Source organism: Macaca thibetana, chromosome 18 (genome assembly GCF_024542745.1).
Source record: "Macaca thibetana thibetana isolate TM-01 chromosome 18, ASM2454274v1, whole genome shotgun sequence".
Lineage (NCBI taxonomy): Eukaryota > Metazoa > Chordata > Mammalia > Primates > Cercopithecidae > Macaca > Macaca thibetana.
Window position 1 is genome coordinate 29,403,412 of NC_065595.1, and position 25,365 is coordinate 29,428,776.

The 25,365-nt window shown below is 40.3% G+C and overlaps 1 protein-coding gene across 1 annotated transcript; it reads left to right on the forward strand.

Annotated features, from left to right (window-relative positions):
• On the forward strand, nt 1-23,513 carry MEX3C (mex-3 RNA binding family member C). The gene is made up of 2 exons (XM_050767747.1): nt 1-1,316; nt 20,487-23,513. Exons 1-2 carry the CDS (start codon nt 560-562, stop codon nt 21,710-21,712), a joined length of 1,983 nt encoding a protein of 660 aa, XP_050623704.1. The 5' UTR covers nt 1-559; the 3' UTR covers nt 21,713-23,513.
• The last annotated feature ends 1,852 nt before the right edge of the window (nt 23,514-25,365 follow it).

Below are 25,365 nucleotides of genomic sequence, written 5' to 3' on the forward strand. Positions count from 1 at the left end.
GGAGAGGACGGAAGGAGTGGGCTTCGGGAGCTGGCTGGTCCCGGTCACCCAATCAGAGAGCTCTGGGGAGGGGAGGGGCGGGGCCCGAAGGAGGGTGGGGGGTGGGGCTGGGGAAAGGAGTTGGAAGGCTGCGGGAGGAGAAGGCGGGCTCCCAGAGATTAAAAACACCCAATCAGAGCGCGCCGGCTTCATTCGGAGAGCGGCGTGGGGCGTCGCCGCCGCCGCCGCGCGCGCCGGGGGCTGGTTAAGGCCATGAAACAAAAGAAACCCTGAGAGGGAGCCGCTGCCACCTCCACCAGCCCGCCCCGCCGCCGTCCCCACCCACCCACCTAGTTACCTACCTTTGCCTCCTTCCCCTGCCCCTCCACCCCGCCCTCTCCGGTCTCCGGGCGGCCCTGGCGCTCCACGGCCCGGGTCCCCAGCCCCACCGCCTCCCCAGAGGAAAGGTGTTTGCGCGCTGAGCAGGGCCCTGGCCCTGTCCGCCATGGGGCTCGCCGCCTGCCGCGCCTGACCCGGCCGCCGCCGCCGCCGCCGCCGCCATTGACAGCGCGCCGCCGCGATGCCGAGCGGCAGCTCCGCGGCCCTGGCCCTGGCGGCGGCCCCGGCGCCCCTGCCGCAGCCGCCCCCGCCGCCGCCGCCGCCGCCGCCGCCGCCTCTGCCGCCGCCCTCGGGCGGCCCGGAGCTCGAGGGGGACGGGCTCCTGCTGAGGGAGCGCCTGGCCGCTCTAGGCCTCGACGACCCCAGCCCGGCGGATCCCGGTGCTCCGGCGCTTCGAGCCGTGGCGGCGGCGGCGCAGGGCCAGGCCCGGCGGGCGGCGGGGCTGTCTCCAGAGGACCGGGCTCCGCCTGGCCGGCCCGGGGCCCCGGAGGCGGCCGAGCTGGAGCTGGAAGAGGACGAGGAGGAGGGGGAGGAAGCAGAGCTGGACGGAGACCTGCTGGAGGAGGAGGAGCTGGAGGAAGCAGAGGAGGAAGACCGGTCGTCGCTGTTGCTGCTGTCGCCGCCCGCGGCCACCGCCTCTCAGACCCAGCCGATCCCAGGCGGGTCCCTGGGGTCTGTGTTGCTGCCCGCCGCCGGCTTCGATGCCCGGGAAGCGGCGGCCGCGGCGGCGGCGGCGGGGGTGCTGTACGGAGGGGACGATGCCCAGGGCATGATGGCGGCGATGCTGTCCCACGCCTACGGCCCCGGCGGCTGTGGGGCGGCGGCGGCCGCCCTGAACGGGGAGCAGGCGGCCCTGCTCCGGAGAAAGAGCGTCAACACCACCGAGTGCGTCCCGGTGCCCAGCTCCGAGCACGTCGCCGAGATCGTCGGCCGCCAGGGTGAGTGCAGGGGTGGGGAGGTCCAGCTGGGCATGGCCCCGGGCGTGGGTGGGGAGACGAGAAATGAGCATGGGACGGAAAGGGCGAACCCGGCCAGGCCCCCAGATCCACCCCGAAGGGGTCTGGGAGGAGCCGAGGGTCGACCAGATGTGAAGATGGGTCACCTTGCGAAAACCCACGCTTTTTCGCTCGTCTCGCCTGGTAAAAAGTGTGAAGTTTTTCGGGCGACCCAGTCCGGTGGTGTTCACGTTACTTGGGCTGTGTTCGTGGAACACCAGGCTGGCGTGGCACCAGAAACCTCAGTGAGGTGGTAAAAGGTCGGGCTCGAGGAGTTGTGGGTTCGCTCTTGGGTACGGAAACCTTCGAGATTGCAAGTTTGCGCCGCCGAGTGTCTTCTTTTTAAAGCGTTCAGCCTCCCTTACAAGAACTTGTTCAGATGGAGAAAAGGACAGAAATGGAGGCCTGTAGACAGAGCTCACTGGGGAGGGAAGGGATGTTCAAATGGTCGGTATCACCGCCATCCCCTGCCCCTCCGCTGTTCAGAAACAGCTTTGGAAAAGCAGCCCAACTCACTGCCGCCGATCTTACTGTATTCCTCTCGATACGTTTCAAGTCTCGGAAAGACACACTGACACACTGGCTGTCTTTTGAAAATGTTCGGTGTGCAGGATGAAGAAAAATTGGACACTAAGGTAATTAAGAAACTTCTGTGTTTATACAGTTTTCAGTTAATTCTCCTCTTCACTTGTCAGCACACCAGTACTGCAGACAGACTCCTCCCACATTGTTCAGACAAAGGACCTATGTCTCAGATTCCAGGAGTAGATTTGTGAAGGTGGGGGAAGGGGATGCTTGGGGTACCTCTGTATCCGACATTTTTAGGGAAGGTCCTAAGTTCTTTATGGGAGCTTTTTCCCTTTATGAAAGGGGCAGATGTTACCTGCTGCCACCGCATGACAATATGGTTTAGCCTGGTTGATGCATGCCTCTTTACTGTTAGGTTGAGAGCATTGTTGGGGTCAAATAAAGCGAGATGATGGCGCTGCTGCTTAAATGATCTCATCTTTCCCAAGTGGTCTAAAGTACACATAAATAAGAGGTCTGTCGAAATGGTGGTTTCACATATCAGAGTTGGCTCATTTCTTTCCTATCTGTAGGATTTTAATAAAAACTCATATGAAATCTGGATAAAGGAGATAGCTTATTTCAGACTGCCTGATGATTGGCACTTACCAACACTGTTCAAAGCTGGACCTTTCAATTGAGAGGTAGCTTATGTGTGTTGTTCTTCTGGTTAATGAGTTTCAAATACCTGGTTTGTTTGGTTTTGACGATACTTAGAGTAATAATCCAGGATAAAACTTTTATTTACATGGGATAAAATTACAACATCTCAATTTGCATCAGAATGAGTTGACCATTCATGTGAGAACACTGAGGAATCGCCATGTACCAAGCATGTATTTTGCCAGGTGTTGAGTTTGTGGTATTGAGTTGAGAATGTGAAGTTAATTCAGACTTTCTGCCCTTAAGAAGATAACAGTCTAATAAACAGTAGAATGGCACTAACTATAGTATATTTAGTGTGACAGAGTATCAGATAGGAGAACATCTACCGTGGAGGGCCTTGGAAAATGGGTAGGAAGGAGTTTAACAAATGGAGATTGAAAAACTGTGGAAGAACAACGTGAGGAGTGGTGTGGAGGACCATCTTCTAGGTATAATTGCCAAGTAGTGTTGTTTTGATACTTGAGGTCTGTAAAGGGGAGTGGTGGAAAAGGGGGAAGGCAGGCGTTCACACCGGAATGTGAAGAAGTCTGAATGCCATATGAAGATGCCACTTCTCAGGACAAGTTGCTTCAGTGTGCTTATGATAACAGTCTAGGGTAACAAAGGAAAAAACCATTTACGTGCTAGTTTTACAGAGGGACAAGATAACATATTTTATAGATTTAGTTTAATACAAACTTTTGTCCTTCTTTATAGTAGACACCCCGTAAAGCACTGCAGAATGGCCCTTGTGTACATTGTTATCTTTATAGAAATCAATTTTTTTAAAGTGAATTCCAAGTTTTTATTTTGTACCAGCTATTACATGATAGGAAATGAGATAAAGCCTTAGTTTTTCTTTTGAGGGCTGTGCTTATTTGGTTAATAAGGAAATGTTGAATTTAATTATGTCTTAGGACATGGAGACAAATTGCTGGCTCTTCCATTTAAACCTTGTATTTTCCCGGAGTTGACAATACTGTTAAAAGTATGTCATCATCCTCTGTCTTAAAAGCAGAAAATCTGGTCCTTTTGCTATTTTGAACCATTCAACTTGTGGATCATTGTACCCCTTTGCCACCCCCATGTCCCAGCACGATAGTAATAAAACCTGTAAAGTTATTTGCTTACTCGTATGGAGAACTAAGTAACTTCTAATGTTCACATCCTTTTACAGTATGATATTTCCCCATGGGAGAGAACCTGTCCTAAGTGAGGAAAACAGGGCAAATCATTTCATTTTCTTGTTTGCTTTGAGGGAGCTAAATTTTCATCCTTAAGATTAAATTATCCATTTCTGCCATTTTATGTATTACCTGAAGCCACAATTTTCTGTTTGACATCTCTTAATTGATTTTGGAAATAATTATGTCACAGATGGAGACATTTATGACTTCAGCTCTGAAGCAAAGAGCAGGACAAATGGAATTCTGAGTCACATAGACTAGCAACTCATGTAGATGGCCTCTGAGCTCCAGTGTTTTCCTAAACACAAGCTACCGCTTTTGATACCAATGAAAGTTGGCAGAGTGACCTCGAATTTATACTCCCCAGTAGCATATGGTCATTTGTAAATGTTAAATTGGCCTTGTATTTTAAAGCATTGCATCTATTGTGAAACAACAGTATGAAGCCAGGAACTGAATATAATCAAAAAAGTTTTAGAATATGGACATCAAAAATAAACCTGACAACAGATTTTAAGACCTAATTTTACAAACTTAGAACATCTCTGTTTTTAAGTATAGTACCTGCAAGACATATTAACAGTGATTAACAGGTCTAATTTTAGTCAGCAGGTTTTTGTTCCAGTTTGTACATTTATATCCATTTAGACTAAAAAGTGAATTAAAATAGAACTGTGTACCCATTCTTAACTACATTATAAATTAATACTAAATGTCATAAATTCAGTTGTTTAGAGACTTGTAACCCAATATTTTATATTACTATTAGGATAAATGTGTATTTTTCATTATTTTCATTAGACTTCAATTGATGGGATATGTGTGTTCTCTAGCCACATAGTCTAGAAAAGTCATCTCTAGCTTCTTTTTATTGTCCACCCTGTCCAAAAAAATGTGCATACTCCCAATCTCTGGGTTTTTATGTATGACTAGTAAGTGTGCTTAATATATTACACATTATAAAACAAAATTCTTTATTAACAATTAATACTTTACACTGTTTCAAGTTGTCTTCCCAATTTCTTAGGGTGGAACCACCCTTCAAGCTCTAACACAACTGAAATAAGGTTTATACGAGAAAAAGAGAAAGCTTGGTCTTGCTGTACATAAATTTTCTCTTCAAGGAGAAATACATATTTCATGAGAATATATAATTTCAGAATGATGCTACAGCACATTGTCTTTTTCTTTTATGGGGATGAGGGTGCATTGTTGGCCTTCTCTTTGCTTAGTACTATGCTAGGTGCTTTACCAGTGCCGTTTAACCCTGCTAGGTGGTTACTGCCATTTAGAGAGGTAGAAACTGTGGTTTTGAGAGCTAACTTGCTCAAATAGTGGAGTTTGGATTTAGTATAGTTTGACATCAGAAATAAAATTCTTTGTACTCTACATTGCTGCCTCAGTATTGAAGCATTCTGCTCTGGAAGGTTAGTATTTTGGATTAACTTGTGCCCTAATCGTAGGATACTGAATTTCTAGTATGCATAATTTAAAATATCACTATCCAAATTAGTTTACTTGATAAAATTTTGGTGTCTCTGCTACCCACAAGGCACAGTTATAACTGTAATATAGTTCTGTGTCTAGCTAAAAATTCACTGTCATTTGTAGTTCAGAGAGTTAATTTGTGTATATATAGACACTAGCTTTAAAAATTAAGTATTACAATTTTTCTAGGCTTTAAAATTTAAATTTCGTTAATAATGGTTTGTATTAGCTCTGGGACCCTTGAGAAGGGTTCAATTATTGTAATTGTTTTTGCAAATGGGTGGGGAAATCTACTGCCTTACTTCCTGCCTTATTCAGCTAATGAACTATTCTGATTCACTAGGGAGGAGATGGGAAATGAAGTGGTAGTTCAAGGGTATATTTTGTACCCCTTGGTTACCAACAACCTGAAAATGATCCAGGAAACCAAGTATTTGTGTTAGTCTGTTAGAGATTTCTACCTAGAAAATTTTCAAACAATGTTTATGGGTTGGAATTCTAGGTGGTTCTTCACAGCGTAAGTTTTTAAGGAAAGGTAGCATTTAGTTATAAGGTAGTGCTTAATATATTGCTGATTTGGTTTTGAATACTTTTGCCTTAAGCTGATTTAAAAAATGTTTTAGTATGTGTATTTTAATATAAAAATACGTGTTGTAGCTACACCAAACTGCCTGTAACAGTCTCTGTTCCGCTGTGGTATATTGGAAAGAGCCAAATCAGAAATAGATATTCCTGTGCCAGTAACTCACTATGTAATCTTGAACAAGTCACTTAAACTCCCTAGGCTTCAGATTCCTCTTTTGCACCTGGGCCTAATCGTATCTACAATTCCTGTAGAGACTCTGGAAGATACACAAAGAAATTGACATATATGAAACTATTAAGTGGTAAGCACATTACTTTTGTTAAGATAAATCTGAAATTAATTGGGAACCACCGTTTAGTTATGTCCGCCTTTTTTGGCTTTAGCAGATAGTTTCACTCATTGTATTCTTCTAATGTAACAACTAGAACCAACAGATATCTGAATGCCTTTTAGATACCTGGCACTTCTGTTAAGATGGGCTTGTTACACTGTGGTTAACAAAGAACTCTACACCTCAGTGTTAAAAACAACCACGGTTTATTTCTTGTTCATAGGGGCTCTGCTCATTTTAGTCATTCAGGGACCCAGGCCAACAGCAGCCGCCATCTCCAGTATTACTGATCTACCATTGTGCCAGAAGATGAAAGACTATGGCATAGCACATACTGATCTTAAAATGTTAGATCCAGAAGTAATGCTTATCACATCTGCTCATATTTCATTAAAGCAAATCGTCTGGCCACACCTAACTTCAAATGGGTGAGAAAGTATATTACAACTCTGTGCCCACAAGGAGAGCCATGATGACTACCACAGTCCTATTTTATAATTTATAGGATTCTTATAGAATTTTAAACAGTGTCATTCCTGCCATGTAGAATTTGTAACCAAACTCAAGATGAAAAAGTAGATAATGTTCATAAGATACTAAATGAATGTATTTGCACTTAAAAAAAAAAAGCTTTTTAAGAAGCTGTAAATAGATCATGGATAATTATGTTTAAATCTCCATTGATATTCAGGTGATCCTTAAGTGATATGTTTTTTATTAAACTGCATTCTTAATGCTTCCCAAATAGCTTATATACCATAATTTTTGGATTTACTTTTAAAATTTTTCCCATGCTACCATTAGTTACTGTATAGAGACAAAGATTAAATCTGATATTTAAGCCTTGAAAATAATTTTCTAATGTTAAGATTACCAAACCCAGATATACTAAATTGAATGTATGCATAGTCTAATACTGTTTGAGTAGTTCGAGTCTTTGTTCTATAACTGACTTTGAGAATTTTGAGTTACACTAACTATAAGACCTCTTCCGTGCCAGTGTTTGAGATGTAAGGACAATTCAAGTGTTTGTTGCCCTTGTCCAGTAAGTGCGGACTACAGTTCGTCATTGCATGCAGAGAAGCCTGGTTTGGTCACAAGTAAAGTTGTATCATGGAATAATAAGACTAAGCCTTAAAATAATAAAGAAAATCCTTCAATGAAAACTGCAGATGTAGTTGAAGGTAAGCATAAAGAATTTGGTCTTGAACGTGATTGAAGGGGAAGTGGGGAGGGAATGGCTTCAAACAACTAGAAAAGATCTCCCAAAATGGTTACCAGTGTAAAAGTGTATATTTGTATTTGGGGCTCACCTTTTTATTATTATTTCTCTTCTCTGTGCCTCCCTTTCCCTTTGCCTTCTCTTCTGCCTTTCTACCAGTGCCATTTAGTATAATGCAGGAAAGGACGTTGAACTTGGAGTTAGAAACCTTGCGTTTTGCCACTTGCTGCCTGTGACCTTGGATAAATCACTTAACCTCTCTGAGCCTGTTTTTTCTTCTGGAAAAAACCTACTTCATCTACTTGTTCTTTCAGGTTTCTCTCTTCCCTTTCCCTCATTTGTTGTAAGGATCAAGTTTGAGAAGATAGCATTAGTAGAAATTGACAGTACAATTGAAAGTACAGAGATGATAAATTATATATCAGATAAGGTAAATTTTTACTGCTAAATTTCTTTTATACTCTGAACAAATGCTAGTTAAAGCCAAAAAAATGTGATTTTGGTAAGTTTTTCCTAGGCTATACCAATAAATTACGTAAGTTATATTTTTTAAATTTACAATATGTCTTAAAATTTATTTAAAATCAGAGCTTTGGAAATGTATTTCCTGGCAAAGAACCAAGCAAGTCTGGAAGAGAATCATTTACAAATGAATCTAATTCCATTGTATGGTAGGTACCCAAATAGATGATTCTAACGTTTCTGTTAACATTCTCTAAAGAGCATGAACATAATTTCAAGCTCCCCAGTTAGGAAAACTTCTGCCTTTCATCTCTAATTAACACCCTCTTCTGGTTTTTTCTTTCAGGTTTACCGAAAGGCCAAATAATAAACCTTTTCATTAAATATTTTTTATTGTCTTGTCTAAAATAAGTGAAAAAAGAGAGGTTTTAGATTTAATTTAACTTCTGTTTTTTAAAATACCTTGTACATGCAGGGAATTCTCCACTCCTAAAAATACACTAGAAATATTCTTACTGGGATTTAGGAAAATAAGACAACTTGAGAGAACGTTGGTTTAGGGGTCACTAGTTTATAACTGGACAATTTTAGGCTTCGATTTTCCTCATGTCTAAAATGAGATTTAACTAGGTGGTCTGTCACAGTTCTTATATTCTGATTTTTGTCCAAAGGGAGTCCCTAAAATTACGTAAAAGTAAACCAGATTTCATATTACCAATTAGATAGATTGACTTTGCAAAATCTTCTCAATTTTGCAGAGTTTATAGTATGTTTTATCTTTAGGAGTATTTTTTAAATGTTAACTCCGTATAAAAATCAGTTCACTTGTCTTTTAATAACAAACTTGTGTCAGGCACTGTGCAAAAACTACATGTATCATCTCATTTAATCCTTTCTTAATTCCACCAAACAGACAACAATTCTATAGAGGTACAAACAACTTACCCAAGATCTCAAGCTGTTATTGTTTGAGACTTCAACGTACCTATCTCAGTAAGTGGTAGAACAAGTAGACAAAAATCAGCAAGGATATTGTAGAAGATCTGACTACTGTCACCAACCAGCAGTATAAGAAAAGAAAAGAAAATAGGTCACTATCTGTACGTGAACACGTGTCACTAAATACTTTTAGTGCTTGAAGTTAATGCAAGTCAGTGAAGGTAGAACTGAATCTTAGTCATCTTTGCATTCTTAATATTGGTTAAAGTACCTAAAACAAAATGGAGTACTTCCTGTTTGTTTTATTGAGCTGAATTTTTAAATTATAAACTTGCCATTTCATTGTTTATCATTGTACTTTCCACATTGTGTTAATTGGGGTTTTCTTCCCTCTTGCCTTTATTCTCAGCCTTTTTTTTTGAGACAGGGTCTCACTCTGTTGCTCAAGCTGGAGTGCAATAGTGCAATCTCAGCTCACTGCAACCTCCGCCTCCCAGGCCCAAGTGATCCCCGGTAGCTGGTACCATAAGTGCACACCACCACACCTGGCTAATTTTTTGTATTTTTGGTAGATACGGGAATTTACTACGTTGCCCAGGCTGGTCTTGAACTGAGCCGAAGCTGAGCTCAAGCAGTCCACCCGCCTTGGCCTCCCAAAATGCTGGGATTACAGGCGTAAGTCACCACACTCATCCAAACAGCTTTTTATTTAAGGACCCAGTCAACCTCAAGTTGTTTGGCACTTTTGTTTGAAGTACAGTAGATGCTACTTGATTGAAGGCATTAAATGTTTATATGAATACTGATAATGAAACTAAAATCACATAAATGAAGCTGTTTGAAGTATTGTCATAGTAATCCCTAAAGTGAGACAAACAATATTCTTCACTTGAAATAGCTACAAGGAGGCCACTTGAACCCTAGAAAGGAAAGCTATTAGTTTTATATTGTGCATTTAGGAATACATTGCATTCTTAAATTATTACTTAAAATGTTGAATTAATGTTGTGTACACAAGAAACATTCTTACTGGGATTTAGCTGATACTCATCAGTTTTTGAAGACAGAATACAAGAATTGATTAGTTGAACTAATGGCAATTCCATATTTGCTGTAACACCTTAATACAGTATTGTATGTGCTTCTATAAAATGAAAGGAGCTTTTGAATATTCTGTCTAGACTCTTCCAAGGGGAAAGGGACCTTATTTTGTATAACATTATTAATACAACCACCTCATTCATTCTTATATATCATGAAACTTGTGAGATGATTTAGGGTTTTTTTGTTTGTTTTTGTTTTTTGGTTTTGGGGTTTTTTTGAGACGGAGTTTCGCCCTTGTTGCCCAGGCTGGAATGCAGTGGCATGATCTCAGCTGACCGCAACTTTGCCTCCCAGGTTCAAGCGATTCTCCTGTCTCAGCCTCCCGAAATGATGTGTTTTTAGGGGAAAGTCGTATGATGAAAGGAGTGTGGAATTAAGACAATTTGGGCTAAGTACTTAACTGAATAACAGGCATTGTAGTAAGCATGTTTGATACATTTTTTCATTTTATCTTTGCGAAAAACAAATGAAGGAAGTATCTTTAATCATAGTTTGCCCTAATGTTGAAACAGCAGGTTCCCAGTCCTGCAGATAGTCAGTTTTTTGCTCCTTGAACTGGACCTTGAAGGATTCATACATGATAGCTGTAATAATGAGTTGTGCGTATGTTTGTATTATTCTTGAGTTCGTGGAGCCTTTTACACATAGTTTTATCTTTTCCAAATGGCCATGTTTGTTATTCAAATAACTCCGGGAGGAAAAGGAATACTAGGAGGATTTTCCAGGTTATGTAAGGAAATAACTGAGCAGAGATAGAAGAGGAACAAGACATATTTGGGGGATGAAGTCTGGGAGAAGGTAGGTTATGGCCACTTAATGTGCAGAAGGGATAGGGACTTAATTTCAGGCCAAAGAGTTTTATTTTTCTTGAAGGTAAGAAGAGCTACTCAAGATGTTTAACTCCCCTCTCTTTACCCTTCAAAACAAAACCTCTTGGGAAATTTTTGAAGAAAAACCCCAAGGACTACCAAAAGTGAAAATATATACATGATGCAATTTTGGTGTTTGCTTGTAAGGGTTTGAACTTTCTTCAGTCACCTTATATTTGTAGCTAATGTATGAAATGAATGGAAAACATAATTTAGTTTCTAGAAAACAAATTCCTTTTTGCAAAATCTGCAACACAAGTACTTGATGTTCATAACAGTGGTCATACATAGCCCCAGACTTGCATTCTGTCCTTCATTCTCAGCCTTTTTCTGTTTATTATTGTGATAGGCTTTGCGGTGAGTCCCCCGTCTTGTCTCTTTTGCATCTTTTATGCTCCTACTAGTCTTAACATGCATATCTGATTATGTTACCTTCTACCTCCAATTTTTTCTAGTCTACGATAAAGTCGAAATTCCCTTGCCTGACATCGAAGACTTCTGTCTCCCCATCCAGCTTTATCTCTGCCATTCTACCCTCCAGTGACTTGAAGTTCTCACACTACTGAACCCAGTTGTCTGACTGTGCCATCCCGTACTCTTGATTCCCTGCTTTTGCACTTGCAGTTCCCTCTGCTCTCCTTCCCATCTAGCAAAACCGCTGTCTTTAAGCCTCAGTTCAAATGCCTTTAAAGCTTTTTTATTTACTGTAAGTAGTAAAGTCATCTCCTTTTGTATGTACCTACTGCTTTGTAGGTACCTTTAAACCAGTTCTCGTATTCAGTATTGAATTTCCCTCTAGACTGAGCTTGAGAGCAGAAATGATGCCGGTTCATTTATACCACCTGGAAGTAACACTAGCATCTTTATAGGGAATTTAACATGTGAATGGGTAAGTTCAGGCATTAGGCTGCACTTTATCTCACAATTGATAAAATGCTCTTAAAGTTCACCCAAGCAGTGATTTTGCTGGAAACACCTAGGATAAGTGGAAGCTACTTTTACTTGTGTATCACATACCAAACCACTAATCTCCCAGCATAAACGTAATCTCCTAGTAAAAGTCATTGTAAACTCTTGGCTTATATATTTTCTCCCTATTTGATATTTTTATTTTAATATTTAATTGTTTATTATAGAGATGGGCGTCTCACTATGTTGCCCAGGCTGGTCTCGAACTTCTGGCCTCAAGCAGTCCTCCCACCTCTGCCTCCCGAAGTGTTGCGATTACAGATGTGAGCCACCACACCCAGCCCTTATTTGATTTTTAGCTTTATCCCTTCACCTATTCCAATGCTTGTGATTCCCCAAACCTTTCCTGACCCTACCTTATGTCTGTTCACTGCCCTGGCCTTCGGGTTACTATTCCTGAATTGGGATTTAAAAGCTAGATACTTGGAAGAAAAAGGAAAATAATTGAAGGAAAGGAGAAAGATAATGTCATAGGTAGAGTAATCCTACCCACCCAGAGAAGTCCGTGTCCAAATCCCCCAGGAACTCTGAACACGTCACCTCATTTGGCAAAAGGGATGTTGCAGGTGTTTATGCAGATGCAATTGAGGGTATGGACCTTGCTTTGGGGAGCTTGAGATCATCTGGATGATCATCTGGGTATAAACACATGAGACCCTAAAAGCAGAAAACCTTTCCCAGTTGGGTCTGAGATCTGAGAAAGAAGATTTGAAGCATGAGAAGGACTCAGCCTCCGTTGCTTACTCTGAAGCTGAAAGGAGTCACAAGCCAGGGAATGTAGGTGGTGGCCTCTAGAAGCTGGGAATGGCCCTCAGCTGACAGCCAGCAAGGACGCTCATTCCTTTCACTGCAAGCAATCAAATTCTGCCAACAACCTGCATGTGCAAGGAACTGGATCCCTCAAGCTTCTTGCAAGGAACACAGCCCTTGCAAACACCTTGATTTTAGCCCTGTTGAGACCCATATCAGATGTGTGACCCACCGAACTGTAAAATAACAAATATATGTAAAAAAATAAATTTATGTCATTAAAGCCACTATGGGAACTTGTTATGGCAGCATTAGGAAACTAAAGCAGGTAATAGGGAATTAAAGGACAGAAATATTTTTGGACTTGAATTGAACTGTTGACAATTCCATATTTACTGTTAACACCTTAATGTAGTATTTTATGTTGAAAGCTGCTTCCTAATTCTTTTTTTTTTTTCCTTTTTTTTTTGAGTCAGGGTCTCACTCTGTTGCCCAGGCTTGAATGCAGTGGCACGATCTCAGCTCTCTGCAGCCTCGACATCCTAGGTGATCCTCCCAACCTCAGCCTCCCAAGTAGCTGGGACCACAAGTGTGCACCACCACGCCCAGATAGTTTTTTATATTTTTTGTAGAGACGGGGTTTTGCCATGTTGCCCAGACTGGTTTCAAACTCCTGAACTCAAGTAATCCTCCTGCCTCAGCCCCCCAAAGCATTGAGATTACAGGCTTGAGGCATCACACACGGCCAAAAGCTACTTATAATAATTCTTGAGAGACTTCCAGAATGTCTTTTAGAGTATTGAATAAGAATGTAATATATCTAACATTTTAGTCTCTGCTCTCTTGGGGCAGTGATTGTGGAGTTTTTAAGGGCTCTGAGAATCTCTAGTAGTTTTTATTGCTTTGTAACCGTTACTGCTAATTTAGCAGCTTAAAACAACATAAATTTATCATCTCCGTTTCTGTAGGTCAGAAGTCTAGGCATGGTGTGCTGTTCAGGGTCTCACTGCATTCAAATCAAGGTATTGGGCAGGACTGCAGTGCTTATCTGCGGCTCATGTCCTTACCCAAGCTTGCTGGTTGTTGATAAAATTCATTTTGAGCAGGGGCTGGGAGATGGGTGTTGCAGGATGATGACCTCCACCTCCATTTTTCTTCTAGCTCACAGCTCCTAGAAGACACTTGGAAGTTCCTTGTCTTGGGGTCACCATAGGCAATTTACAACATACATTGTTAGCTTTCTTCTTCCAGGTTAGCCAGAGCACATCTCTCTGACTTCTTTTCTGAGTCATGCTAGGAAAAAAATATATATATATATTTTAAGAGACAGGGTCTCACTCTGTTGCCCAGGCTGGAGTGCATTGGTGTGGTCATAACCCACTGCAGCCGTGACCTCCTGGACACAAGCAGTTCTTCACCTTATTAGCCTCCCATGTAGCTAGGACTCCAGGGATACACCACCATACATGGCTAATTTTTTTTTTTTTTTTTTTTTTCGGTAGAAACAGGGTCTTGCTACATTGCTCAGCCTGGTCATGAACTCCTGGCCTCAAGCAGTCCTCTGGCCTCAGCCTCCCAAAGTGCTAGAATTACAGGCATGAGCCACCACAATCAGCCAAAACCTCTGCTTTAAAAAAACTTGTGATTAGGTCAGGCCCACCCAGATAATCTGGATAATTTTACTATTTTAAGGTGAACTGATTTGGATTGTAATTATATTTGCAGAGTCCCTTCACAGGGGCCACGTAGGTTGGTGTTTGTTTAACTGAAAGTATGTGTACACTAGGCCCAGGAATCTTGAGGAACCGTCTTAGGATTCTGCCTATCATACTGTCTACCATAGCTTTTTAAAGGATTTAGTGGTGAATGATGAACAGCTCCATGGACTTTTATTTTCTGCTTAATTGTACATTACTGGTGACCTAAATGTTAACTCAATTCTTTATCACATGGTGCTTTTTCTGTTGGGAAGTGGTATAGATAGGCCATGTGGTCTTTTTGCTACCATCTAAATGAACTGTGGTTTAAAAACAAAAACAAAACTTGAAAAATCCTGTTCTAAGTATCCAAGATGTGTTGCTGGTGGCTGGAAAATAAATAATGGGTTTTTAAAATTCAGTGTTATAAATATGTTTGGGCTCTCTGGCCTGCACAAGCTACTTTAGGTGACCATAGAGCAGAACTATAGTATTACCATTTTCAACTGTATGAAAATTTCATCTGTAAAGTCAGATCTTAAACCCAGGTTTTCTCAGTAATGCCACATTCCCTCCATTTCACTGTCACTGTACTGGTTCTTAGTTGTAAGTACGTCATTTCACATGTGCTATGGAACTAGAAAGTGGCCTTAAAGATGATATTGTGTAGTGGTTTTAAGCTTTTCTGGCAGGAAAAAGAACATTTTATATTGCAGCCCATTATATATTTCACTGAAACATTAGGAACATAGTCCTTTTTTTAAATGCTAATTGCACCCACTGAATTGATACTGCAACCCATGGTTTGAAAAACACTTAAGATTACAAATCTTTGTTTTAATTTCTTTTCTTTTTTTTAGATTTTTAATTTCTTTTCTTTCTTTTCTTTTTTTTAATTTATTTCTTTAATTTCTTTTCTTTCAACCCCTCTCCCAGCAACAGAGGACCTCCCCGTCTTAATTTCTAAGGCTAGGAAAAGCCTTATTTATTTACCCTGGAGTAAATAAATAAATACCCTTACTTATTTACCCTAAATAAAGATACCCTTATCTTTATTTACCCTGGAGAAGCAAGGCAGAATCCTTTACTGTATCAGGGAGTGAGAGGACCAGAGTTCTAGCTGCAGCTAAAGGGTTTTAAGGTGAAACGTGGCCCCAGCAACAGTGATGTAGGAAGGGAAAATGGGTTCCTACACCAGTGAGGTAAGTTGGAGACTCTTTTTTTAGGGAATTTACTTCCAAATCAAGATAAAATTAGTTCTTGACCTCCAAACAGTCTAGTCTAGACTTCCGCCCATTGATTACCTTGAATACAACTTGCCATACATGGATTTTTATCTCTAGCTATAAGAAGTGTAGTCCTCACATTTTTAAATTTCAAAACTTTGTTCAACTTTGAGGCTACGAAATCGTTTACCCTGCTGTTTGTGTGCAGTAGGTCCCCCCTTATCCAACAGGGATGCCTTCCCAAGACCTTAAGTGGATGCCTGAAACCACAGAGTACCAAACCCTATATATACATACTATGTTTTTTCCTATATGCACATACCTGTGTAACATTTGATTTATAAACAAGACAGAGTAAGAGATTAACAATAATAAAATAGAACACTTATAACAATATACTGTAATAAAAGTTAGGTGAACGTGGTCTTACTCTCAAATATCTTTTTATACTGTACTATATCCACCTGCATTTGGACTATGGTTGACTGAAAGGAGCTGAAATGATAGAAAGTGAAACTGCAGATAAGGGAGGGGGGCTACTGTAATTTAAAATAATATCAGTAGTACTAACCAAAAGTCTAATCAATATGCTAAGACTAGTGAAGTGTATCATTTCTGTATGTTTGATTTGTTTTTCTTTTTTTTTTTTTTTTTTTTTTTTTGAGACGGAGTCTCACGCTGTTGCCCAGGCTGGAGTGCAGTGGCGCGATCTCGGCTCACTGGAAGCTCCGCCTCCCGGGTTCCGCCATTCTCTCCTGCCTCAGCCTCCTGAGTAGCTGGGACTACAGGCGCCCGCCACCGCGCCCGGCTAATTTTTTGTATTTTTAGTAGAGACGGGGTTTCACTGTGGTCTCGATCTCCTGACCTTGTGATCCGCCCGCCTCGGCCTCCCAAAGTGCTGGGATTACAGGCTTGAGCCACCGCGCCCGGCCTGTTTTTCTTTTCTAACTTAATTTATTTGAAAAAGTAATGTGTATGTATGACTCAAAATTTATTTAAAAAAATAAATAAGAATATACAGTGAAAACTGCCTCCCTCCTTCCCTGTCCCCCTAAGTCAACCAGTTTTATAAGTGTATAGCATACCATTATATAGCTGTACCAGCCTCATGCTAATTCAATAATTATAAAATACAGAAGTTACTTTGTACTTGTGCACATATTTCTACAGGATCAATTCTGCAAGAAGATTGTAGAAATGTAAGAGTACATGGGCTTATAACTGTGATAGCTCTTAGAGGGCAGTTTATGCTCTCACAGCTAAATATGAGAGTTCTTTTCCCCACTCTTACTACCATTGTTATAAGGTTTTTGTTCTTTGACAGTCTTATAGGTGGAAAATAATAGGTCAGTTCCCATGAAAATGGGAATTTCCATCTTCAGAGCCATTTGTATATTTACTTTGATGTTAGCTGTTTCTTTCACCCTTTTATTGGGTTTTTGTTGTTTTGATTTGTAGGGGAGAGATGTGTGCGTGCGTGTGTGTGTATGTGTGTGTAAGAAAGAAAATGTTATAAATATTTTAGGTTTTTTTTACTTTGTTTTTGGTGACTTGTGCCATGTAGCAACTTAAAAAATACAGGCTAATATATCATAATACGGCTTCTGAATTTTATGTCACTCTGAGATTACAAATTCTATGATTTTTAAAAATATCTTTGAGTTTTCAAATAAAAACTCAATTTAAAGTACCCAAAAAAACTAATACCTTCGTCACCTGCAAAATTACAAAACAAGATTGTTTTTTCTCCTTTAGTTCGTGTCACCTTTTAAAAACTATCTATTCGAGTAGTCCCCAATGTTAGAATGTATTTGTAGTTGAGAAATCATGTTAGTTGTTTGGAACTCAGAATATGTGTTCCTATAGAAACAATGTTATGATTGGTGAGCTTCCCTATAATCCCTAATCTGAGTTTAGGGTACTATAATCAAAAGATTTAGGGAAGTGAAGAAATAGTTTCCTCTATCTTTATTGACAGTGGCTTAAACAGGGTGGGCGGCTGGGGGCGATGGCTCACACCTGTAATCCCAGCACTGTGGGAGGCCAAGGCAGGTGGATCACCTGAGGTCAGGAGTTCGAGACCAGCCTGGCAAACATGGTGAAAATCTGTCTCTACTAAAAATATATTTTAAAAATTACCCGGGAGTGATGGTGGGCACCTGTAACCCAGCTACTCGGGAGGCTGAGGCAGGAAAATTGCTTGAACCTAGGAGACAGAGGTTGCAATGAGCCGATGTGGTGCCACTGCACTCTAGCCTGGGCGGCAAAGTGAGACTCCATCTCAAAAAACAACAACAACAAAAAAACCCAGGGTTGGCTTTCCTGTCTTCCTGTTACTTTTTTCCCTGATCTGCAAAACCTAATAAGCACATGACCCTTTTGGGTGTAGACCAGGCCTGTGTCCCAAGAGTGGCCCATGCTCAAACCATTTGTCTTATCTGTACCCAATGAACCATGCATTAAACACCTATTTATTAATACCAACCATAGGCTAGGTAGTGTTCTGTGGACCCTCAATCATATTTCCTTAGTTAATAACATACCTATTAGGTATTTAACAGAAAATATTCTACTAAGGATGTGACTGGCAGTTGCTTATAGTATCAGAAGTGTTTGATTAAGGGATTTTTACGTCGTTTTCTTTTTTCTCTTTTGTTTCTGTTTTTCTTTTTTTTTTTTTCTTTTATTTATTTTCAATTTTCTAATGGTCAATATTAGTAAGGAATGAAAGGGACCAACCCTAGACCCTTACACTAATTCTACCTTTGTCCTTAATGCAATTTGCCCGTGTTTTTCTGCAGAATAACGTCTGTCTTTTGTTAGGAATGTAATTGTGGCTGACTGCCTTCTTGCCACCTTGTCAAGTTGTAGCCCACTGTGAACTTACATATCCAAATAATAACTCCCCTAAGTATAGAGTATGACCAGTTCTGTATTCATATACCCCTTTCAGAATTTCTTAAGCATCAATAGAAAGTGATCTCAATTCTGTACACCAAACCGTTCCTGCTGTGCTGAATGAGGGAATCTCCTGGACATTTAGCCTGTATAAATGATAAGTAGATGTGGAAGTTTCGTTGTTCTCTCTGGTCTTCTAACTGATTTTTCTACTGTGGAACAAAAGCAGATACAGGCTGAAACTTCTAATCTGAAAATTTGAAATCCTAAATGCTCAAAAACCCTCCGATTTTGTTTTGGAGCTCCAAAATCTGAGGCTTTTTGAGCACCAGCATAGTGCTCAAAGAAAATACTCACTGGAGCATTTCAGATTTTCAGATTAGGGATGCTCAGCTGGCAGGTATAATGCAAATACTCCAAAGTCTCAAACATTCCTGGTCCCATGTGTTTTTGGATAGGGGATAACTCAACCTGTGTAGTCAACACCTAGTGGCTTGGGAATGCTTTGGAAGGGCAAACAAACGAGTCCCACTTTGTGCAAAAAAGTGATCAGATCATGTGCTTTATTAGAAAGCATCGGCCAGGCGTGGTGGCTCACCTGTAATGCAGCACTTTGGGAGGCTGAGGCGGGCAGATTACAAGGTGAGGAGTTCAAGACCAGCCTGACCAACGTGGTGAAATCCTGTCTGTACTAAAAATACAAAAAATTATCTGGGCATGGTGGTGCACGCCTGTAGTTCCAGCTACTTGGGTGACTGGGGCAGGAGGAACCTGGGAGGTGGAGGTTGCAGTGAGCCGAGATCGCATCACTGCATTCCAGCCTGGGTGACAGAGCAAGACTGTCTCAAAAAAAAAAAAAAAAAAAAAAAAGCCTCATCTGACTAAAGTGGTATAGAGGATATTAATTTATTAAGGACAAAAAAGGAAGGGAATATTTAAGAAAAAGACATGCTCAGATTGTGACACTTAGCTTCAGTAGCACCTAGCTTCTCCTTTTTTTTTTTTTTTTTTTTTTTTTTAAGATGGAGTTTCACTCTTGTTGCCCAGGCTGGAGTGCAGTGGCACAATCTCGGCTCACTGCAGCCTCTGTCTCCCGGGTTCAAGCAATTCTTCTGCCTCAGCCTCCCAAGGAGCTGGGATTATAGCACCTAGCTTTATTTTGATGAACTAAGAATAGTATGATATATTCATGAGAACACATCTATCCTGGCAAGCTCAAGTTAGGGTCTTTGAAAAGTATAACCCCAGAGTTTTATGCCTTGATGTGTACTTGACATTTTAAGTTACAGTTTGAAACCCTCTAATCTTAACATAGTTGGCACTAGTAATCTGTGATTACTCAAAAAAAAAAAAAAAAAAAAAAAAAAAGTTGGTTAAAGTGGGGCATTATGTAAAGTTATACATATGTGTCTTAGATGTTTTATTTTAACTTAAATATACTTAGGATTTGTCAAGGCCTTTTGTTTCAAATTGTGTCTGTCAATCAGAGCAGTCCTTGAGTAAAACCATACCCAGCACCCACATTCCATACAATCTGCAGTATCTGTTTCTTTTAAATGGAGCAGGACTTTACAACGATTACAAAATCATTCTATGTTACTTTTTTTTATCCCAGCCCTTTATAGCTGTCTCACCTATTCATAATTCAATAGCAGCTTTTTTCTTTAAGATGCTCTTTAAGATACTCGTCTTTTTTGCATTGATGTTTCATTAGTTTATGCAATAATTCAGATAATTCTGTTACTAGCATGAGTCCACCTAGCACAAACAACATGGGAATAAACAAAACTGAATCATAGCAGGCCTAGAATTTAACTGGTGGGAGCAGAAGTGAGATGACCTACTAGCCATGAGCACAGTGTTTTTGTCATCAATTGAGTTTTACAGAGGAAAGAGTAATGTTAAGTTAAAGTGATAAGATAATTAGGTAGAAGTCAGTTTAAGAACTTCTGTAAGATAATTGTGAAAATTGAGGTTCTTGGACTAGCAAAAAGACCATAGATTTTAGGTCAAACTAGGTTTACTTCTGGCTCTGCCACTTCCTAGCTTTGTGAAAAACTCTAAAACTTACCCATAACCAGATACTTAGCTTAAAAGGTGCATTCTGTGATTTGTCTTTATATATATCATTGAAGTACATGTTGATTCTTATGAAATGTTTTCTTTCTAACAGGTTGTAAAATTAAAGCACTGAGAGCCAAGACAAACACGTATATCAAGACTCCTGTTCGTGGTGAAGAGCCCATTTTTGTTGTCACTGGAAGGAAAGAAGATGTTGCCATGGCCAAAAGAGAGATCCTCTCAGCTGCAGAGCACTTCTCCATGATTCGTGCATCTCGAAACAAAAATGGGCCTGCCCTGGGAGGATTGTCATGTAGTCCTAATCTGCCCGGTCAAACCACCGTCCAAGTCAGGGTCCCTTATCGTGTGGTAGGATTAGTGGTTGGACCCAAAGGAGCAACTATTAAAAGAATTCAGCAGCAGACCCACACTTACATAGTAACTCCGAGCAGAGATAAGGAACCTGTCTTTGAAGTGACAGGGATGCCTGAAAATGTCGACCGAGCACGGGAAGAAATAGAAATGCATATTGCCATGCGTACAGGAAACTATATAGAGCTTAATGAAGAGAATGATTTCCATTACAATGGTACCGATGTAAGCTTTGAAGGTGGCACTCTTGGCTCTGCGTGGCTCTCCTCCAATCCTGTTCCTCCTAGCCGCGCGAGAATGATATCCAATTATCGAAATGATAGTTCCAGTTCTCTAGGAAGTGGCTCCACAGATTCCTACTTTGGAAGCAACAGGCTGGCTGACTTTAGTCCAACAAGCCCATTTAGTACAGGAAACTTCTGGTTTGGAGATACACTACCATCTGTAGGCTCAGAAGACCTTGCAGTTGACTCTCCTGCCTTTGACTCTTTACCAACATCTGCTCAAACTATCTGGACTCCATTTGAACCAGTTAACCCACTCTCTGGCTTTGGGAGTGATCCTTCTGGTAACATGAAGACTCAGCGCAGAGGAAGTCAGCCATCTACTCCTCGTCTGTCTCCTACATTTCCTGAGAGCATAGAACACCCACTTGCTCGGAGGGTTAGGAGCGACCCACCTAGTACAGGCAACCATGTTGGCCTTCCAATATACATCCCTGCTTTTTCTAATGGTACCAATAGTTACTCCTCTTCCAATGGTGGTTCCACCTCTAGCTCACCTCCAGAATCAAGACGAAAGCACGACTGTGTGATTTGCTTTGAGAATGAGGTTATTGCTGCCCTAGTTCCATGTGGCCACAACCTCTTCTGCATGGAATGTGCCAACAAGATCTGTGAAAAGAGAACGCCATCATGTCCAGTTTGCCAGACAGCTGTTACTCAGGCAATCCAAATTCACTCTTAACTATATATATATACATAAATACTATATCTCTATATGGACTCGTAAAGGCATGGGTATAATGGTACCCCCCAGTAAACTTCCTAATGATTTCTTATGACTGTTATCAGGCTTTATTGGGATTAGGCTAAAGTTGTTAGTAAACTTATAAAAGGCTGCTATGGTAACACTAAACCTAAGTGGTCTCTTGTCTATTAGTTTGGTTTGAATTATTAATACTATCCTGTAGACCCAGAGACATAGTTTATATAAGAATTGCTAAAGCTGAAGTTCAACTTGGCTGAGTGAAGATAATCATAGGTTGTGTGAGCCTATGAGAAAAGTGTATACGTCTAAGATTTCAAAACAGTGGGTCCCAAAGCCTAACCACTTTAAGAGTTTATGGAGGGTACTTGGCATTACAGACGATTCATACACTTCCAGTGCTGCCTTCTTTACACTGCCAGTTTTGACAAAACAGGTTTGTTTGTTTTTTATTTTACAACAACTTATGCCTAATTCTGCAGGATTGCAAGTAACTTTTTAATGCATTGTGATTACTTATTGGTAATAATAGGGCTGATGGCAGTTTACTAGATCACTGGTTGTAATTTGGGACAAAAACTGCTACATCGACTTTCATCTCGCCCAGAGTTCTCAAGGCTGGTATGATCAGTGGATCAGGAATGCTGAATTCCTGCCCATTGCCTCTCTTGGTGAATGTGGAAATGGCCACCTTGGTTTTCCCATATCAGGAAGGGCTTTGGGATGGCACCTATATTGGCTAACAATTGAGGATGCGAACATTCCATTCATTAGTGTGCTCGAGCTGTTAGTTTTTAGACTATAGATCAAAATGTGAAACATTTTATGTTCAATCCATATTTGTCTTGCACATTATAAATATATTTTTATTTTTTAGTAATTTAGGGGAGGGAGGAAGGGGAAAGGGATAATGATGCCCTTGGCATAATTCATAAAAGCAGCTGTGACAACCTCCAATCAGTTTACTTCATTTCAAAAACTATTTCCAATCACAAGGAAAGATTTATTTAAAATACACTCGTACATTTCACCTGTGGATGTCTATAACTTCATCCTCAGTATGTTCCCAAATGTGTGCTGGCATTGAAAGGACAAAACATTATACTGGTGGGTTTTTCTACTAATTATTTTTTGAAGCATTATTTTCCCAACACAAAAGAGCTTTTTTCTCGGTATAATGAAAATTGAAATCCTATGTGTATTCAATAGTAAATAGACAAATTTTATTTTTTATTTCCACTTGAAGAGTTACATTTCTTATAAAAGTTTACAAATAACGGTTTTTATTTTGATTTTTTCAGTATAAAAAAAGTTGCCTTGATGGCATATTATGATGTAATGCTAATTGCTTGTAGGATAGTAAATGTCAGTATTGAAACCTAATCTCTAGCTGCCGTCTTGTAGATATGAACGAATGTTCACCAAGCATGTATTTTGTATTTTGTTGCATTGTACACTGCAACTAATAAGCCAAGGAATCGACATATATTAGGTGCGTGTACTGTTTCTAAAAACCACAAACTAAGAATGATAAATTATCAATATAGTTTAGTATTTGCTAATTTTACTACACTCTTTTGTTATGTATATGTAGGGAAGTCATAGGGATTATAAATTCAATTTGAGTAAAATTTAAAACCATATATTTTATGATAAAGGGCCTTTAACTTAAGATGGCCAAAGCACTGATATTATATATTTGCTGTAAAGAGAATTATAAGAGTTTTATTTTTCTGATATTAAAAGTTACTTAATAAAGACTTGTTTCCATTAACTTGAATGTATTCTCCTTGGTGTGTTTCATATAATCATCAGTTTATACTAGAAGATTAGTTAACAGAATTGAAAATTTTCTTTTATAGACTCCCTGTTCCCCAACCAGCTATCTCTGCTCACTCTTGTAGTTATTTTGTGTATGTGTGCTCTTGGTTTTGAGTGTGTCGCTTGTGTTCCTGTCCAAGTTTAGTTTTTTCTTTAAATGAGTGTTACATTACAGTAAATTGGAAATTTGGCTGGTTGTAGATTTAATTGCATATTTGTGTAGTTGACCACAAACCACTAGTGATCTAATTGTGAATAGTAAGTGACTTTCTTTTATACATCGCTACTTGAAATCCTGAATTCAACTTAAATTCTACTTGGTTTGCATCCTTTGTTTATGGATTTTTGTCTTTTTATCACCAAATCTGTAAAACAAGTTCTTTTCTAATACAAAAGCACCAGTTTACCTTTCAAGAAAAACTACCTTCTGAAAAGTTGACAGAAATATTTCTCCATTTATGAAATTGATTTGATACAGATTGAAGTAAATCATTGACTTTTTTTTTTTTTTTTTTTTTTTTTTTTGAGACAGAGTCTCGCTCTGTTGACCAGGCTGGAGTGCAGTGGCGCGATCTCAGCTCACTGCAAGCTCCGTCTCCCGGATTCACGCCATTCTCCTGCCTTAGCCTCCTGAGTAGCTGGGACTACAGGCGCCCGCCACCATGCCCGGCTAATTTTTTTTGTATTTTAGTAGAGACGGGGTTTCACTGTGTTAGCCAGGATGGTCTCGATCTCCTGACCTTGTGATCCGCCCGTCTCGGCCTCCCAAAGTGCTGGGATTACAGGCGTGAGCCACCGCGCCCGGCTGACATTGTTTTAAAAAGCAAGAATAAAGGCATTTCTAAGATAATTTTAAAGAAACTAAAATTCTATTCTTTTTTTTTTTTTTTTTTTTTTTTTTTTTGAGATGGAGTCTCGTTCTGTCACCCAGCCTGGAGTGCAGTAGCTCAATCTCGACTCACTGCAACCTCTGCCCCTCAGGTTCAAATCAGCCTCCCGAGTAGCTGGGATTACAGGCACACACCACCACGCCCAGCTAATTTCGTATTTTTAGTAGAGATGGGGTTTCACCATGTTGGCCAGGCTGGTCTCAAATTCCTGACCTTAAGTGATCCGCCCACCTTGACCTCCCAAAGTGCTGGGACTACAGGCGCGAGCCACTGTGCCTTGCTTCTATTTATTCTTAATACTTAGACGTATCACATATCCATTCCAAGACTTCACTGTGGGTTTTGGACAAATTCTTAGGCTGTGGTAGACTTGCAAACATAGATTCAATGATGGGCAAGATCATCGTTCTAGAATTGTTGGGCAGAGTTACTTTGTCAACTTTAGGATTAGCCCCCGGAAGTATTAGTCTAATTACTCAGTTGTGTTACAGTATTTGTACAATTCCTGTTTAGATTGGATAACTTGTGAAATGAATTAACTTTTACCTAATGCTAGGTCAAAATCTTTCAGGGGGCCTTGAAAACAATCTCTATTTTAGAAGCTTTCCTTGTCCCAGAGTAAGCCAAAACTTGTCGGGAAGTAATGTTAGCAAAACTGATAAGCACTTACTCCGGTTCTAAGTCGGGATCTGCCTTTCCCTGTGTGCCTGTGTTAATTTTCTTGCTTACTGAAGTATTGGGGAAGAGAGACTTCAGGAAATCTGTGGGCCTGTGTTACAGGAAATAGCCATACCACACTGGATAATCTGCAATGTGAATAACCAAGAATTAGGCAAACCTATTGGGAGACCTTTACATTATTCCATTTTCACAACTGGAAAGGTGGATGCTAAACTGAAAACATTAGGTTTGGCTAGCTGC

Excerpts from the sequence above, each read along its gene's own strand:
- MEX3C (XM_050767747.1), top strand. The coding sequence starts at position 560 with ATGCCGAGCGGCAGCTCCGCGGCCCTGGCCCTGGCGGCGGCCCCGGCG. Across the intron at positions 1,317-20,486 it reads CGAGATCGTCGGCCGCCAGG|GTTGTAAAATTAAAGCACTG; the intron begins GTGAGTGCAGGG and ends TCTTTCTAACAG.